At 39.9% G+C, this 19,427-nt stretch overlaps 1 protein-coding gene across 1 annotated transcript; it reads right to left on the reverse strand.

Moving 5' to 3' along the window:
* Nucleotides 1–216: 216 nt before the first annotated feature.
* LOC124285496 lies at nt 217–19,017 on the reverse strand. The gene is made up of 11 exons (XM_046721738.1): nt 18,883–19,017; nt 13,816–13,910; nt 12,374–12,483; nt 11,551–11,673; nt 9,710–9,944; nt 6,530–6,689; nt 3,641–3,828; nt 3,222–3,407; nt 1,746–1,827; nt 998–1,047; nt 217–577 (listed from the first exon to the last, which is right to left on the reverse strand). Exons 1-11 carry the CDS (start codon nt 18,968–18,970, stop codon nt 473–475), a joined length of 1,422 nt encoding a protein of 473 aa, XP_046577694.1. The 5' UTR covers nt 18,971–19,017; the 3' UTR covers nt 217–472.
* Between the last annotated feature and the right edge of the window lie 410 nt (nt 19,018–19,427).

A 19,427-nucleotide genomic window follows, 5' to 3' on the forward strand; every position in this document is an offset into this window, starting at 1 on the left:
ACAGGCATTTAGCAATGACACAGAACCTATGAGCACAGGTGTTGTGTAGACCGACCAAGGATCTGGGATTCAAACCCGGACCTGTGACCAGCTCACTAAGGTGCTAGCTATATCCAACATATTGGAGGGGGAGGCTCTGGTTTAGAATGGTTGTGTATTACTGGAGGGAGAAGTCATGGTAAAGCAGAGTCCCTACGTCAGAATGGACTAATCACACAATGTCAACCATTTATCTTCAACAAGTACAATGTGTAGCTGAGGCAACTCTAACTGCTCCAACGCTAAACTCAAACCTCACATTGTCATACATGTAAACATATGTTTGTAGATTATGGAGAGAGGGCTGAAGAGGAATCAACAGGTCATGCAACTGTCTTCAAGTAAACTAAATCTGTGAAGTGCTCCATGCTGGTACAAGGGGAGACTACTCTTCAGCCCTCGTCTGTTCACTGGTGACTAACGTCCACTGGTTTCATGAGATGGCCTTTTTGATCTTGTCACACAGCTGTTTGGCTCTTTCGGACAGCTTGGACAATGCTGACCAGTCTGGACTCATTACGACGACAAGATCCTTTACCTGGAAACAACATCAACAAAATAATGATAACACTAGTGAGTGAGTTTGGTTTACTGCTACCCTGATCTATACTTCAGTTTGATCAGTGGGTCAGCTTAATGTGGGTAGAAACCCTGAGTTACAAGTAAATTCTGAAAACCCTCAAACTTTGCTGTGATGCTGACAACCCAAGAAAGTGTTAATCAGGACAAATCTTGGATTCAAATCCATGATCATTTGCTCTGGCAAATCTAGGTGATTCAAGTCTTATGATAAGAGAATGCTGATGATGAATCTGTTAGTGTCCTTAGACAAATAATATACAGATAACTAGCCAATAACATTACTGATAGATGTTAGTCTTAATATTGTGTATACAAGAATTTGTGTGAAAAAAAATCAAATCAAAACAATCTTGCCTCAAATTAAACTGAAACTCACCTCTGGATTAATTTGCATAAATCTCACAAGGCTTGACAGGGCATAGAGAGCTGGAAATGAAAGGCAACTACTATGACTAAAATACATATAGAGCAGTAACAGACATTCTTCGATAACATGTGATACCCTGGAGGCTTATTCCCAATCCTGTCTTAGATAAGACAATTGTTAGTGATGTAAAACCTAAATTACAACATCTGGTCTTCAATATCCTATTGTAACAGTATCTAACTTGAGACAAAACTCTTTGTGGAGAAAGTCAACTCTTTATGTGATGGAGATGAAACAGGCTGGGACTTTCCTACTGACGTAATCGATATTGGAGGGAAATCATTTGACTGAAATTTGTGTATACATTTTAATATTTAAATATTTAACTACAATTACCATTGCCATTCTTGAAACTTTCTTCAATGGTATCGTACTGAGACCCAAAACATATTTTAGCTAACATGGTGAGCTCTATTTTTACAGAGCTTAAATGAGCAAAGGGTTTGTAATTTGTAAACAAAGCTAGGACAATAGGCATGCACTTCTTAAGTGAAAATAGTCGTAATGTTGTACATGTAATCATTCCACATATACTATCTATCTATCTTCATTGATCCATCCATCCACCCACCCACCCATCATCCATCCATCCATCCATCCAACCATCCATCCACCCATCCATCCATCCATCCATCCATCCATCCATCCATCCAACCATCCATCCATCCATCCCTATAATGCTACCAGCTGATGGTACCTCCATTCTCTGACATGTCCTGATTCAGACACTGTAGTACTGCACTGGCAACTTCCACTGTGACCTCCGTATCATCCTCAACCTGCAACACCAGCAGATAAAGTGTAGTGGCACTACAATACACTGCAGTCTGGGTTCGGGAACAGGGCACCTGTATGGTAACTTTACACTAATACACTACAGTCTGGGTTCAGGAACAGGGCACCTGTATGGTAACTTTACACTAATACACTACAGTCTGGGTTCAGGAACAGGGCACCTGTATGGTAACTTTACACTAATACACTACTGTCTGGGTTCAGGAACAGGGCACCTGTATGGTAACTTTACAACAATACACTACAGTCTGGCTTCAGGAACAGGGCTCCTGTATGGTAACTTTACACTAATACACTACTGTCTGGGTTCAGGAACAGGGCACCTGTATGGTAACTTTACAACAATACACTACAGTCTGGGTTCAGGAACAGGGCACCTGTATGGTAACTTTACAACAATACACTACAGTCTGGGTTCAGGAACAGGGCACCTGTATGGTAACTTTACACTAATACACTACTGTCTGGGTTCAGGAACAGGGCACCTGTATGGTAACTTTACACTAATACACTACAGTCTGGGTTCAGGAACAGGGCACCTGTATGGTAACTTTACAACAATACACTACAGTCTGGGTTCAGGAACAGGGCTCCTGTATGGTAACTTTACACTAATACACTACAGTCTGGCTTCAGGAACAGGGCTCCTGTATGGTAACTTTACACTAATACACTACAGTCTGGGTTCAGGAACAGGGCACCTGTATGGTAACTTTACACTAATACACTACTGTCTGGGTTCAGGAACAGGGCACCTGTATGGTAACTTTACAACAATACACTACAGTCTGGGTTCAGGAACAGGGCTCCTGTATGGTAAATTTACACTAATACACTCAGGGATGCAACAGTCTACAGACAGTTGTACTGTAATGTTACACCAAGCGCAATCATCAAAGTCAAATCAGACTGACTTGTCATCTTCAAATCAGATGCGCAAAGGTCATGGCAAAGTTGTGTCACCATGTTACGGCACAATGAGAAGCTTAGAGGCTTGGATGAATGCACGTCAGCTTTGTTTGTTTGTGTGTCTGCAATAGTTCTGGCAGTCGACAAATATTCGATGTCAGGACCAGACAATCCAGTGATTGACATCATGCACCTCGATTTCCACAACTGGAATACCATGACATGGGTATCGAGCCTGACCACTCGATCCTGTAAGTCTTCTCTTACAACAACATGGGCTGCTGATGACTCATTCTACGAGCATCTTCATGTCATGATATCTTGACAGTATAGGTAGTTGATCATAGTGTCAATCGCTAGACTTGTCCACATTCAAATACTGGCAGACTTCCGCCATGTAACTGGAATATTGCTGAGCAGGGCATTAAACAACAAACAAGCAGAAATCCATGTAGGACGGTCAACTCACCTCGTTGAGACTGATGTTGAGAGCCAGGGCAGAGGCTGCCTCTAGAAGGTCCTTGTCGTGGTGGTCGGTGAGGCAGGAGATGCTGATCTGCTGGGACTTCTTGTGAACACTAAGACCATCAGTGTTGGGGACTCGTACCTTCTCCATCGTGGCAATGCCATTCTCCACCGCCTGCATGTTGGCCAGCTGACAAGAGACAATGTGGAATCACTTAACACATTTCCGTACTAATGCAGATGTTGAATCAGCTGAATCATCAGTTAATCTTTCAATGGAGAAGTTTGGTTCAGATATACTGTGAAGAGTTTATTCAATGAATCTGATTTTTTGCATGTTGATGACTCTTTCAACATTTGTTGCACTTATTCATGTCACTAACAAAAACAGTACTGCTCTCTTCCAAAGGTCTGCCCACTTACCATGTGTACAATGTGTGTCTGCACCTGTATAGTCTGGTCGTTGAACTGACTGAGGATGTAGCCCATCATATGAGCGGAGTCATGGCTAATCACTTGCAGAAAGTCTGGCTGCACCACCAGAAGCTGTAGCATCTCACAAATCTTTACTCTCAGGGTCTCCGATACTTCTCTGTTGCATAAAACTTTGGCTGGAATTAGACGAAAAGATGATTGTTCTGTAATATTTCATGCTTTACCATGTTTTACACTGAGCAGGGTGAAAACACCACATAAATGGCATAACACTAATTACAAAGTGGAACACAGTCTAAGAAAAATAGGTGAGTTTATGTAATGCTGCTTTGAACTGAACTGGAAAAAAACATCTGAACTAATGCAGTATTTCCCGCTCCACTGAAAGCCATATTATGACAGATACTTGAACAGTACCTGCAAACATTTAAAGAATTGTCAAACTCATCTACCTGCACCTGGTCACATGAATGTTAAAGTACTGTCCAGCCTTGCTACCTACCAAGCACCTGCAGTGGTCACATGAATGTTAAAGTATTGTCCAGCCTTGCTACCTACCAAGCACCTGAAGGTGGTCACATGAATGTTAAAGCATTGTCCAGCCTTGCTACCTACCAAGCACCTGCAGTGGTCACATGAATGTTAAAGCACTGTCCAGCCTTGCTACCTACCAAGCACCTGAAGGTGGTCACATGAATGTTAAAGCACTGTCCAGCCTTGCTACCTACCAAGCACCTGAAGGTGGTCACATGAATGTTAAAGCATTGTCCAGCCTTGCTACCTACCAAGCACCTGCAGGTGGTCACATGAATGTTAAAGTAATTGTCCAGCCTTGCTACCTACCAAGCACCTGAAGGTGGTCACATGAATGTTAAAGCATTGTCCAGCCTTGCTACCTACCAAGCACCTGAAGGTGGTCACATGAATGTTAAAGCATTGTCCAGCCTTGCTACCTACCAAGCACCTGAAGGTGGTCACATGAATGTTAAAGCATTGTCCAGCCTTGCTACCTACCAAGCACCTGAAGGTGGTCACATGAATGTTAAAGTATTGTCCAGCCTTGCTACCTACCAAGCACCTGAAGGTGGTCACATGAATGTTAGCATTGACCAGCCTTGCTACCTACCAAGCACCTGAAGGTGGTCACATGAATGTTAAAGCATTGACCAGCCTTGCTACCTACCAAGCACCTGCAGGTGGTCACATGAATGTTAAAGCATTGTCCAGCCTTGCTACCTACCAAGCACCTGCAGGTGGTCACATGAATGTTAAAGTATCGTCCAGCCTTGCTACCTACCAAGCACCTGAAGGTGGTCACATGAATGTTAGCATTGACCAGCCTTGCTACCTACCAAGCACCTGAAGGTGGTCACATGAATGTTAGCATTGACCAGCCTTGCTACCTACCAAGCACCTGAAGGTGGTCACATGAATGTTAAAGCATTGTCCAGCCTTGCTACCTACCAAGCACCTGAAGGTGGTCACATGAATGTTAAAGCATTGTCCAGCCTTGCTACCTACCAAGCACCTGCAGGTGGTCAAATGAATGTTAAAGTATTGTCCAGCCTTGCTACCTACCAAGCACCTGCAGGTGGTCACATGAATGTTAAAGTATCGTCCAGCCTTGCTACCTACCAAGCACCTGAAGGTGGTCACATGAATGTTAGCATTGACCAGCCTTGCTACCTACCAAGCACCTGAAGGTGGTCACATGAATGTTAGCATTGACCAGCCTTGCTACCTACCAAGCACCTGAAGGTGGTCACATGAATGTTAAAGCATTGTCCAGCCTTGCTACCTACCAAGCACCTGCAGGTGGTCACATGAATGTTAAAGTATTGTCCAGCCTTGCTACCTACCAAGCACCTGAAGGTGGTCACATGAATGTTAGCATTGACCAGCCTTGCTACCTACCAAGCACCTGAAGGTGGTCACATGAATGTTAGCACCACTCCAGCCTTTAATACCTACCAAGCACCTGAAGGTGGTCACATGAATGTTAAAGCATTGTCCAGCCTTGCTACCTACCAAGCACCTGAAGGTGGTCACATGAATGTTAAAGTATTGTCCAGCCTTGCTACCTACCAAGCACCTGCAGGTGGTCACATGAATGTTAAAGCAAGCCTTATTACCTACCAAGCACCTGCAGGTGGTCACATGAATGTTAAAGCATTGTCCAGCCTTGCTACCTACCGAGCACCTGCAGGTGATCAAATGAATGTTAAAGTATTGTCCAGCCTTGCTACCTACCAAGCACCTGAAGGTGGTCACATGAATGTTAAAGTATTGTCCAGCCTTGCTACCTACCAAGCACCTGAAGGTGGTCACATGAATGTTAAAGTATTGTCCAGCCTTGCTACCTACCAAGCACCTGCAGGTGGTCACATGAATGTTAAAGTATTGTCCAGCCTTGCTACCTACCAAGCACCTGCAGGTGGTCACATGAATGTTAAAGTATTGTCCAGCCTTGCTACCTACCAAGCACCTGAAGGTGGTCACATGAATGTTAAAGCACTGTCCAGCCTTTCTACCTACCAAGCACCTGCAGGTGGTCACATGAATGTTAAAGTATTGTCCAGCCTTGCTACCTACCAAGCACCTGAAGGTGGTCACATGAATGTTAAAGTATTGTCCAGCCTTGCTACCTACCAAGCACCTGCAGGTGGTTACATGAATGTTAAAGTATTGTCCAGCCTTGCTACCTACCAAGCACCTGCAGGTGGTCACATGAATGTTAAAGTATTGTCCAGCCTTGCTACCTACCAAGCACCTGCAGGTGGTCACATGAATGTTAAAGTATTGTCCAGCCTTGCTACCTACCAAGCACCTGCAGGTGGTCACATGAATGTTAAAGTATTGTCCAGCCTTGCTACCTACCAAGCACCTGCAGGTGGTTCCTGCCGAGGGACCAGGAGCACTGACTCTGTTTGACAGCCAGGTACTCCAACATCTCTTCCCACACCTGGAACTCCTGTTCCGACAGCCGGGACTGCAGCAGCCTCCGAATCTCCTCGCCACGACACCTCTCCACCACATTCTGGAACAAACATGCAATGAGGTATAAAAGCTTTCGACTTATATGATTTTAGTACACGTTTTGTTCAGTTGTCGTTTTGTTTTATACTATAGTCAGGATTATTTCAGCCATATTATGGCTGTCTGTAAATAGTTGTGCCTGTGCTAGAAAATTGTTTGATTCTAGTCATGTACTACAGGTATGATAATCATGTTGGTATGGACACAGACATGAAGATCCAGGTTAGAATTGGTCTTCAGCTACCCATGCTTATTGTATGAGGGTGACCAAAGGAACTGGGTGGTTAAATCTGGTTGATGCATGTCATAACATCCAGGGATAGAAATACTCTTTTTTCTAAGTGTGCCTTAGGGCACCAGGCAAATATTTTAGGTGTGCTTTTCAGAAATCAAGTGTGCCCAGATAGAATAAATGACTGTAGCAAGGATGATGATCTTTTGAAATCTATTGTCAGAAAACAACAAATATAACCAGTTTTCTGTTATCACTTATATGTCTTCTGTTTAAGATGGCTTTCTTATCTGTCATTTGTTCTGCTTTCCCAACACCTTTAATAGCTAAGAATTGTGTGAGAGGTTATCTTGTTCAACATATCTTACATACACAATTTCCAACTGAACTATTAGTACCCCCAACACTCTAAATGAGAAAAACAACAACCAGATTTCTCTATATCATCCATCATAATTCCAGTGATTTCCTGGGCGTAAAAGTCAATAAATGTTTTTGCATGTTTGTTATTTGCTTAGTGTTTTGTTTGGGGATTAAATGACTAAAGGTGAGTTATGTCTCAAAAATAATTAGGCGTGCCATAAGGGCACCGAGAACATTTTTATCCGTGCCATTTCAATATTTACCCTGCCATGGCACCCTAATATATGGGGTATTTCAAACCCTGACATCACACTTGAGAAGATCACTGCTCATAATGTCCACCACGGGATTGTCTGGTCCAGACTTGAATAGTTACATATTTACAGATATCATATGTATCGTATGTGAAGAATATTTAGGAGATAAACCTACTGTGTAGGAAAATCAGAGGTATATAACGAAATTATAATAGCTCTAAATTTCATTTAAAACCGAGCAGCGTGGCGTGAGGGTTTTAAATGAACAATTAGAGCTATTATAATTCGTTATATACCTCTGATTTTCTAACACAATAGGTTTATCTCCATTCTACCATGACAATGCTCTTTCTTTGGTTACGAGTCAATACGTGAAGCGGCCTCGCATTCCAATCTCAAGTGGCATCGCCCGAAACGGGGTGATTGGTGGCAAACCGTCAATGACTAACAAACTCCAGATTCAGTATTAACAAATCACGTTGTTTTTTTTCAATGCATCAATCACCAATCATTAACTGATAAGTTGGAAAACATATATCAAATAAGTTTAAAAAGCTTGGTTCACATTTGAAAATTCCACCGTTGACCCTTTCCCCACCAGCAGCAACCTCATGGCTTTGACCTTTTCTCGGAAGTCATTGTTTACATTTACGTGCAAATTTGGAAAGATGCGACAGGAGAGCCTCTGACAGTTTGCGCGAGGTTAACCTGATTGTATGACTGAGATAATCTTTGGTATCTAATTACTGGTACTGGTTCAAAAGTTAAGAGTAGAGGCTTTTGCTGTAGCGAGAAGTCCGTGTTGTACTGAATTTAGATACTGTTGAATTTTTGCGCCCTGTCAACTTGGCGATTTCCGCACCTCGTCTGCGTCGACAGCTGTGTGGTGACTCTTATACACTCATGTGTGTACTTTGTGCTCAAATTCGATTCTCACGGATATTATTTTCTACATTTTGGAAAGTGTTTTGTGACCAAGTGGCTTCAAAGTTTAGTGAATTCAAACTGAATCGGATTCGCTGGCATGTTTGCGAGTCTGTTGACAAAGAGCCAGATTTGTGGTGATATTTCCGAAAGGATGGATCAGGACATGAGGGTGTACCTCTGGCATAAACACGGTAAGGTAATTAATTATACTTCAATAGACTACTTTAGATCAAGCAGTGCAATTGATAAGAGGGAACATGACTAAGCTAAATAACTTTTTCAACGATGTTATACTTTTAGAAAAAATATATGTTGGGCTAAACAGAACGGTTTGTAGATTCTGTAATAGTGTTTTACTACCGCTAAATTTGAAACAGTACAAATTTCAAAATATCATTTGTTTGAATTGATAACCCAACTGTTTATTTATGTGGACGGATTTTTTTCTTCGGCGTTTGATGTTAATGCATCCTCCGTTCCCGGATCAAGATCAGTGGCGATATCGTTTACGAAAGCTGATAATAAATTTAACACCGAAATTATGTAGCCGTCTATTGCTGGATCTATTCTGACATACCATAGAATCAACATAAACATATTTGTTTTTGCTGAATTTTTATTCGGAAAGCAGACGATGTTTGATCTTGTTCGACTGAATATTTGTTTCCATGCTTTAGAAGTACTTTTGTATGTATAAACACCTATTGCTGTGATTTACGCAAGTAGTGAGTCGAGCCCGTCATCGCTAAATCCATCTTTAAAGACATATGTGTAATTTCCGACAGCAAAATCACCGTAATTTATCGATGCATCGGTAGGGTGTTTGTTGTCCGCCATGTTGGTGGGCAGACAAAAAAAGTGCATTACCGTAAATCATGTATGATTGCGCACGGAAAATCAGAGACCTGTATAACATGATTATATACCTCTGAATGACTTTAATTAACCAATCACAATCCAGTGTTTACTGAAGTCATGGTAGAATCTGTTATATGTTGTATGGGTGCTGTGTTAAACAAAATTGGTATGTAAACGAAATGGCTTGAACCAAAGTATACCATCAGAATAGTATAATAGAAAAATGAAAACATGAACAGCAGAAGATACAACAATGTAAATAATTATAAAGACTGAGATTAAATTATTCATTGACCATCAATTAACCAATTAGTTTCAACCGTTCCTATATATACCCCCTCCTGAAACTAACTGTACAAACAGTACAGAGCTCTATGTACTCACAGTGGGTTTGTACATGACAGGATCTGTCATTTCCAGCTTGTCGGATTTTGAAGCAGAGGGTGAGTCTTTGTTGCCACTTCTCTGTCGTGTTCTGGTGGATGTTCCTGTTCCAAGCGTGTTCATGGCTCCGGAGGCAGTGTTCTGGGTCGTCGGCTCTGTGGGGAAGAGGGGGTGACCTCCGTCTGGCTGGACACTCATGGAATCTATCAAGGGTTTGATCATAGCACCAAATGGTCTGCAAATAATAGAACAATTCTCAGACTATTAGGCAATGAAAAGTGTGACCTATTGTTTATGAAGCTTTTCAAGTTTTTTAATTCAGTTAGAGCATTTCCGATCTGTTTTTGAACATTTTATGCCTATTTTACATCAAAGAGGTGCAAATTCACCATAAGAAATGACATACATCGTTATGCAATTTCACATCTATTGTAACTGTGTCTATTTCTTATTGAAAAATACAAAACAATTGGTAGTAATCAGTAAAATGCTTATGGTCCATTGACACCATTGCATAAAACAGGTTTTGAAGGTGGAACTAAACAATCTGCATTTTCATGGTCACCCTGACTGAGTTAGACCCATATAGTCTTTCTACTTCAGGGGGCACAGCTGGTTTAGCCATGCCAGCATCTGCTTGTATTAGGTTTGAATCCAAGATAGGTCCTGATTATGACATTTGGATTATCAGCACTATACCTCTTAATGTGGGTTCATCATGTTCTTGACCCGTGAAGGTCTGGGTTAGAATGAACCTTCAGTAACCCATGCTTGTCTTAAGAAGTGACTAACGGGATCGGGTGGTCAGGCTCGCTGGCTTGGTTGACACATGTCATCGGTTCCCAATTGTGCAGATTGATGTTCAGGCTGTTCATCACTGGACTGTCTGGTCCAGACTTGATTATTTACAGACCGCCGCCATATAGCTGGAATATTGCTAAGTGAGGTGTAAAACTAAAGTCACTCACTCACTCACTCATCATGTTCTTATATGTCTAAAACGTGTAGCATTTGATTTAGCTAGCAGTGACTTAACCAAGATACTGTTTTGTTCATACACCATCACATTCTGATGCTTTTACTTTCAAAACATTCAGTGTGACATTGGACTTTTCCAGGTTTTATTCATCAACTGCTATTTAGACTAGAACAATAACATCTCATGTACTGCTACTGTTTACAGTTACTTGTCCTCAGAGGTTACTTTTCTTTACTTTAATTATGGCTAACATGGAGGCCATGTTAAAACTGCTTGTACAAATGAAGGTGTAATTATTAGAAGGAATATGCATGTGAATTTGTGGCTTATTGGTCCTGTGATCGTTGCTCATGCTGTTGATCACTGGATTGTCTAGTCCAGACTCGATTATTTCCAGACCGCCGCCATAAACAGTAAAATACCTTTATAACGAACTCTAAGGGACCACTGAAATTAGTCGTTATATCCGCAGTTTGCTATTCACTTTTTTATATGATAATATAAGGTTTATTCGGGACTTTTAAAACAGTTTGCTATAGCCGTCAGTTCGTTATATCCGTGTTCATTATAAAAGTATTCTACTGTAGGTGGAATATTGATGAGTACGGCATAAAACTAAACTCACACCCTCACTCACTCCTGTCATTACCGAGATTTTCTGTTGCTGAAAGTCTATGCTGTACAAGAATACGATTTTCAAAGCTGTTTTTTTTTCACATAAATGATAAATATTCATATTTTGTATAATACAGAGGATATATATTGATATTTCCAAGTATACATTGAAGTAAAACTTATTACACACATGAATTTCAGTTACATCTAAGTGATATCAATAATGCTGAAGACAGAAAGTACTGACGTGCTGAGCACCTCAGCAGGGAGGTTGGTGATATAGGCGGGGACATTCCTCCCTGTCAGGAACTGGGCCACTTCAGCACTGAAGTTGTTGCAGTTGTGTTCCAACAGGTGATACTTGGTGGGACTGAAACAATGGACAAGGGAGATAACTCTAACAAGGGAGATAACTGTATGCATACACAACTCTATTACAATGAGTGTAGCTATTTGGTGTATGTACTAACACTGTTATCAAACAAGTGATATATCATCAAAAATGGCACTTTGATCTAGTGAGTGGGTAGATAAGGTTATTGCCAGTTTGATGGGTATTTTAGCTTGCTCGCAGAGTGACGGACAGACTGAGGTGGTTCGGGACAACAATCTTCCACCATAATGAAATACATGAGCATGAAGGAAATGGTGCCAACAAACCAAGATGCATATCTGTAATCATTGGATCCTGGCACACTAAACGCTAAAGGAATACAAATCCAAAAACAACTGCAGGGCTTGTCGGAATCACACACACTCCCCATAATACTCAATTCTTTGATTGACCTTAAACGTATTCACCTGAATTAGCTTTTTGCCAGTTCACTAAGGCAGACCCACCTGACTTAGCTTTTTGCTAGTTCACTAAGACAGAATCACCTGTATGAGCTTGTTGCCAGGATGCTAAGACAGACTCACCTGTATGAGCTCACTGACGTTCACTACAGACTCACCTGTATGAGCATGTTGCCAGGACACTAAGACAGACTCACCTGTATGAGCTTGTTGCCAGGACACTAAGACAGACTCACCTGTATGAGCTTGTTGCCAGGACACTAAGACAGACTCACCTGAATGAGCTTGTAGCCAGTTCACTGAGGTAGTCCATGAACATTTCTCGAGGTATCTGAGTCATTCCTAAGTCAACAATGGAATCTGGACGTCCAAGTATAGTCCCTCCCTAAAAGAAACTCAAAAACATCATAAAAGAGTTAAAGTGTTCTACACCACAACCAGCAACAGCCCAACTGTATCACAGTTGCCTGTACAGTACAGCATGTCAGTGGTCAATGATGACCAGAATGATGACACACTATCAGGCAAGTCATACAGAACCCAGTCCAAATTTAACTGATGCTTGTGAATATACTGGGGATCTGACATGGAGTCCCAGTCTGCAAGCCTGACAGGTATTCATAGCAACATCAGCTGACTTCCAATGTTTGAAATAACAACTCTGGATATAGACAGGTTTTACTTGTAATGGGAAAAACTAGCGTCAAGATAAATTGTCACGGTCAGGGTCTTGGCACTATATATATTATATATACACTCGAACCCCGTTTATCCGGGCATATTAGTTACACTCGGAAATCGTCCAGATAGTGAGGCATCCGGTTAACTGGATCAAACAAACATAACTTATTGACGATGTTTATTGAAAATGTATTTATGTATTTATGCATTTATTCGTCATCTTAGTCCTCGGACTCAGCTGGGATCGGAATTATGTCAACGTGTTTATAGCAGTTGGTGATACACTTCACACTCACTTCACGTTTTTATAAAATACAATTACAATGTGGTTAATGCTAATCCTAATTAACATGTGTTTTCGTTACTGATGAGATGTTCTCACACCTGCCAAATCCTAATTAACAACTGAAGTGGCATGCATCCCTTAGGGTTTTGATAGGTACTCGATCAATTCATATCAAACGCCTGCAGAGAGATTAACAATGAATACACTTAGTCGTGTGGTAAACGGTACTGACATATGAACATGCACACAGATCTTTCCATCCGGATAACAGGATCATTTTTCAATGGAAATCTATGGGAATGGTTTGAAAATTCTCCATCCGTGTCCGGAAGCATAGGCTCATGGCTAAGCGAGTACAATTACTGAAGGTAAGTTTCATTTCACCTACAAATCATCCGGCCGGCAGGGTTTCCGGATATACGGGGTTCGACTGTATTTCAATATAATTCAACATTACAAGTCTATGTAAATTACAAAAGAGCATTTGTTAAAGCTGTAAATCTCAAGCTTTATCTCACTTCTAAGACTGACGTCATAGTAAAGCATTCCTTGAACAGATAAATGATCAACTGAAAAGTTCTGGCAGAAGCAATCAAAACATTTCGACATGTTGGTAGACTGTCATCAGGAAAACTATCATGTGAATTATCAGCAGGATAAACACATGTAGCATCCAGCATGTACAGGAAGTGTCACTTGTTTCTCACACACTGTCTGTGGCTGGCTTACATATCAGCACTGACTACTTACCGGGGGACACGATTCTATACCACTAGTTCCACCGAAGAAGTATTCTTGTCCATACACAACTATACCGGTGTGCCATACTCCATCTATTTGTTTTCCTGAAAAGACAAAAGCAAAAGTTCCTTAAAAAATGTATTCTCTAAATATAATCAATTATGAAGCTGAGTGAGTGAGTGAGTTTAGTTTTACTCAGCTTTTAGCAATATTCCAGCAATATCACGGCAGGTGACACCAGAAATGGGATCACTTCTTACGACAAACATGGGTTGCTGAAGACCAATCCTAACCTAGATCTTCTAGGATCACAATACACTGAATGAGGGTGGCTCCATACATTATCCATACAACAGACCGCCTCCGTGGTGTAGTGGTTAGAGCGTCCACCCGGAGAGCTGAAGGTCGCGGGTTCGATCCCTGATCGCGTCATACCAAAATGACATGAAAATATGGTACTTGTTGGTCCCTGTCTGGCACTCGGCATTAATGGGTACAACAAGGACTGGTCGGCTCGGAGTCAGTATAATGTATCTGAGTGGGGTATTCATGCTTCACTGCGGCATGGCATCTCAGTGGGCTAGCACTATAAAACCAGCTTAAGTCTGGGCTAGTACAAGCAGCCGCGCATACACATACACATGCATGCACGTTGTCATATGAGCGAAATATTCTCAAGAACGACATAAAACCCAATTTCACCTCACCTCACCTATCCATACAACACAAATTATCATGAATATGATAACACGTCCAAAAAATGAGAGGTTGAAATATTTCTCAGCTAGAATATAAAAATAGCCCATGATGATATCAACTGACCTTAGGTTTTAAAACTGAACTATGTTTAACATGTTTAGTATAAATTGTTACTTTAACATTATGTTATGTTGTGTTGTGTTGTTGTGTTAAGTTATGTTAGGTTATGCTACAGTTTGTAGTCTTGCAATCATATGTATGTAATGGCAAACACATGATATATTAATATCGATAGTTACCATGTAAATAATATCACCAAAGTGAAATCAACCCTCATTTTCATCACCGAGGCATACAGTTTTCATTAATTTCAGCTCCCCCTAGTTTGCAGCCAAGGATTAATGCTATATATAATACAGCTATGATAAACATAATGATGACAGTAATGAAACACATGTATTTTGACCAACAACAGTGTTCATCGCGTCTGTACATTAGCGTCAAGTGTGAACTCATATTTCACTATATACTGTGGACCACTTAGTGGTATCGTGGATAGAGCGGCTGCCCAGTGGTTCCATCTTCAGCTGTCACCCTAAAATCGTTAAAATATGATATTTGTTGTTTCCATGCCTGGTAAGCGGCATAGGAAAAGGAAAGGTCTACTTGCAGTCACTATAATATGTGCGAGTTAGTGGTGGTCCGATTAACTGATATAATCGAAGATTGGTTGCAGTGTCTAAACGACCAAGCAATCGATCATGTTTTCTCACAATCGACCACAAACAATTTTGGAACACTTGTTTGCATTAACAATGTATTCACAGGGTTGGTTTTGTCTGTGTTATTAAATTTACATTTCATAATCACAACAGGCTCGTTACAAGTCTTCATTGAATTTGCACTTTGCACTTTGTGCAATTTGCAACAAAAAAAACCCCAAAGAACTACCTGTTTTTTGTGCATTAATAGACATAACAGGAACATTGTATATATGACACAAACTAATTATTTTAAATGATCAATGGGTTGTAATGGACCAATCATCAATTATGACATTTTAACCAATTCCCAACACTAGTGTGAGTGGTGCATACATGTTAAACTGGGGCAGGGTTTCTCAATAAGCTAGCAGCATAAATGCAGCATTAGTTTACACATGCACGCATGCATACATACATACACACCTCTCTAATATACAAGTTCAATATTAGGAATGACAAGTGTTTATGGATGATCAACTTTTTTATTGTACAATGGTGATATTAAAATGGTATAAGCATCTATACCGAAACATCGCCATTGTACAATAAAGAAGTAGATCATCCATAAACACTTGTCATTCCTAGTACTCTCAACTTCTCAAACAGTTCAGGTTCAATAGTCTTGAATGTGACTTTGAACCCCATTTTTGCCTCAATTCAATGTCATTTAATGTAGAACAGAATCAATTTACAATACAGATGCCCTAGACTTGCTCCAAGGCTCTACTGAATGCAAGCCCAGTATGTTAGAGAGACAATGTATTCTTTTTATTTATATTTTTTAGAAATTATCCTTTAAACTATCAAATATTACTTTAAAGGCTTATGCAAGTCTACAGATGCCCACGCTGTAGGTGAGGTATAAAAGTAAATATGCACTATTATTATTATTAAGAATGAACATTTAAGGATTCCTTGATGTATTTCTTTAGAAAATACCCATGGGTTTGGCCATATGCATATATTGTGTCTAACATTGTTTTCTATGGCATATTTCATATCTCACACAGAGTGACACAGAGCAGTACAACCACAACCTCACCAACTTCATCAACAGCTGTGTCGTGGCACTGTGCGTGTTACCGCTATCATGCATGACAACCATGTGTTAGTTCTGTATCATGTTACAGTTTGTGAAATGAGGTCTGAATGTGACATGGTTCCTTGTCGTAATAGGGATTCATCTATAACTGCTGGGAGGACAACATTTGTAAATACTTGTTTTGCAATTTTCATAACAAGCACTCAGTAAATAGCATCAGTACTCAGTATCAGATACATTCAACAGAACCGGATAAATGATGAATGTTTCTATTTCAATGTTGATTACCGTTATCAAATCTCAATTGTATGATTATTTATTTGACTGTTTCTAAAGGTAATCTGCACCAACCATTTTAACATGCACCAGGGCAGGTTGCAAATAGAGAAAACGCACTCTGTTACTCTTTAACTGATCAGAGCCCCTGTCAAAAAACAACAGAGATCCCAAAATATCACACAGGCATATCATGAGGCTCATGTTAATGGACACTTATCCCATCGCTTACGTGTGTATAAATATGTATTTTTGTATGTATCACGGTGCAGCTCATATCGAAGTCACACATCGCTAAGGAAGGAACAACATATGGATGAACCAGAGGCCCAGATAAGCTGCGTATCCGGGTAAAATACGCATAAAAACTTTCCAATTACCCATTGCAAAAATAATTGTTGCGTACCAAATACGCATTTAAAATGTTAGAAATGCAAAATGTTTAAAACAAATGCGTACAGAATATATTTATAAAAATCGCTTGCGTAATGAAAAAGACATCGATTGCTATCAAGTTGTACTGTTAGTATAGGACAAGTGTTGTACTGTCAGTACAGGATGAGTGATTTTTAATGAAATCATTTTCATTATATTTAAGTTGGTTTTGATTAGGTATGACATAAGGCAGAACATACCTGGTTAGTAAACTTACTCAATGACGTAATACTTAGGTGAGTAAAGTGACTGAAATACGCACATATTTGAAAGCAGTGGGTAACGGAAAATGAAATACCCACTCAACATTCATAATACCCACTCCAAAAAAATACAGTTGGTACAGTACCCACATGAGCTAAATCTTATCTGGAGCTCTGGATGAACAATTTCTTTATTACAGTAAGAGCAATGTTTTGGTGTAGGTTCTAACACTGTAAACAAGCCGTAAATGCCTCTCAAAGAAGTCCTGTATCACTGTTCAACATAGTTTGGGGTATTGTTTCACACTGAATGACTAAATATGTTTTGTTATAAAGTTCTAATGCTAAAACTGGAACCAGTTCACTCGCTACTTTTCAGAGAGGCATCTTTGGTGAAGATCAACTGACCTAGCTCTGTCTCAATCATTAAAATAAATGTGACGACCGTCTGAGTCCACTGTATAATCCTGACTATATGATAAACATGAGTTTAATCATGATCTATTTGCAGTGAGAATTTACACCAGGTCTATTTAACTTATTACATATGCATATATGATAATATTTACTCATTTTCGTTTACACTTGAAGACATACTCTAATTTCCCTGTTGAAAATAATTCACAAATCATGTTGTTTTGCTATGATTGAAACACACACTACCCAACTGAGCCAGTCAATACAGAGAGAGTGCACATGACTTAATTGTTCATTGTCTGAGGATGCTGATGTTTTAAGTGGTAGGAAATTATGAAACAGTAGCATTTATTTTGTGTGCTAGTGTAATTCTTGTGTTCATTTTCAAGTTCTATGTGTACAGGAAGTAGGAATTTGGGAAAATCTGCAGACTAAATTCCAGTGAGATGATGTTAACACAGGGGTAACGTATTTGAAGCAGTTTGAAAATATTGAGAGATAAATTATTCCAACATGGGTCTAGCTATCCCCACTTAGGTTGTGCATGATCTAACCAGTGAATGTGTTGACTCACAAGCTGTCACATTCTAGAAGGATCAAAGATCTTATCTGCTATGTCATCGCTACCAGCATATAATATATGTCTGGATAGATGCCGCCATTAGTCTGTTAGTCTGAGACTAGTGAAAATGTGCAAGGACAAGTTGTTCTCATACCAAATAATACCAGTTTACATAAGTAACAAGTCCAAAATGATCTGCAGAGTTACTAAGGTTGATATGAACAAAGATGTCTACCCCTGGCATTTATGTAACTTCATGAAGTATCTCATTGGGTTGGGAAATCGACTTAGGAGAACTTATAGTCATTACAGCATAGTAACAGGTCAAAATATATCACAATAATTATAATTTAGTACAAGTGATAGTTGGCTTATCATAATATTATCATAAATCATAAACTGTTTAAATAATAGATTCATGTCTATGAATAATAAAACATCGAATTAACACTCTATACTAAACACGATTACAAGAAAAGTATCAGACTTAAATTTTCTATTACACACCGTACGCAAATCATGTCAGTTACACCATCCAACGGGTAAATCTAATTAATTAAGTCGATGAATCAGCTGATCGAAAACCGAACTGTTGTGATTGAAAATTACAGCATGATGTCAGCGGTGCGTTCCGTCTGTGCCAGGCAGTGTTTCAGCCATATACTTGGAGTGACTTACCTATGAACGCCTGGGATAGTGAACGAGCCATGCCCTTGGATATATCGTAGACATAACATTGAACCGGGTACCCTTCTTCCTCCGACATTTTGACAGCGTGAGTCTGCAGGTTGTGACAACTACCGGTGTAGTGTAAATTTGACTCCCCTGAAATATCCGCGTAATTGGCGGAAACGGCGTACTGTTAAAGTAATTACCTTGGGAAATATCACCAATGTTTATCCATGTTATGGTGACCAGGTCGACAATATTTTAACATAATCAGTCCCTGAAAGAAATGTATGTGTTAAATAATAAAAACATTCTGTCAAGAAACCCTCAGTTCTTTTAATTTCTGCGGTAGCTTGGAATGGGATGAGAATATCATTTGTTGTAATGGTATGAGTTGTATTACAGTTTGATTAAGTCGGAAGTCTGATAATTATCAACTATAAAAGTGTTTACACTCTATGTACAGTAGTAGACGTTTGTGCATATTTTAAATCACCATTATTTTAACGTGAAGTATGCTGTTTTTATTGTATTCTGTAAAACTGTAAAAACAA

The sequence above is a fragment of the Haliotis rubra genome, unplaced genomic scaffold (assembly GCF_003918875.1).
Source record: "Haliotis rubra isolate DU_JTF1 unplaced genomic scaffold, ASM391887v1 Scf360, whole genome shotgun sequence".
Classification (NCBI taxonomy): Eukaryota; Metazoa; Mollusca; class Gastropoda; order Lepetellida; family Haliotidae; genus Haliotis; species Haliotis rubra.

Excerpts from the sequence above, each read along its gene's own strand:
- LOC124285496 (XM_046721738.1), bottom strand. The coding sequence starts at position 18,970 with ATGTCGGAGGAAGAAGGGTACCCGGTTCAATGTTATGTCTACGATATA. Across the intron at positions 6,690-9,709 it reads CTGTCATGTACAAACCCACT|AATGTGGTGGAGAGGTGTCG; the intron begins GTGAGTACATAG and ends TGTTTGTTCCAG. Across the intron at positions 1,048-1,745 it reads GGACATGTCAGAGAATGGAG|CTCTCTATGCCCTGTCAAGC; the intron begins GTACCATCAGCT and ends TTTCATTTCCAG.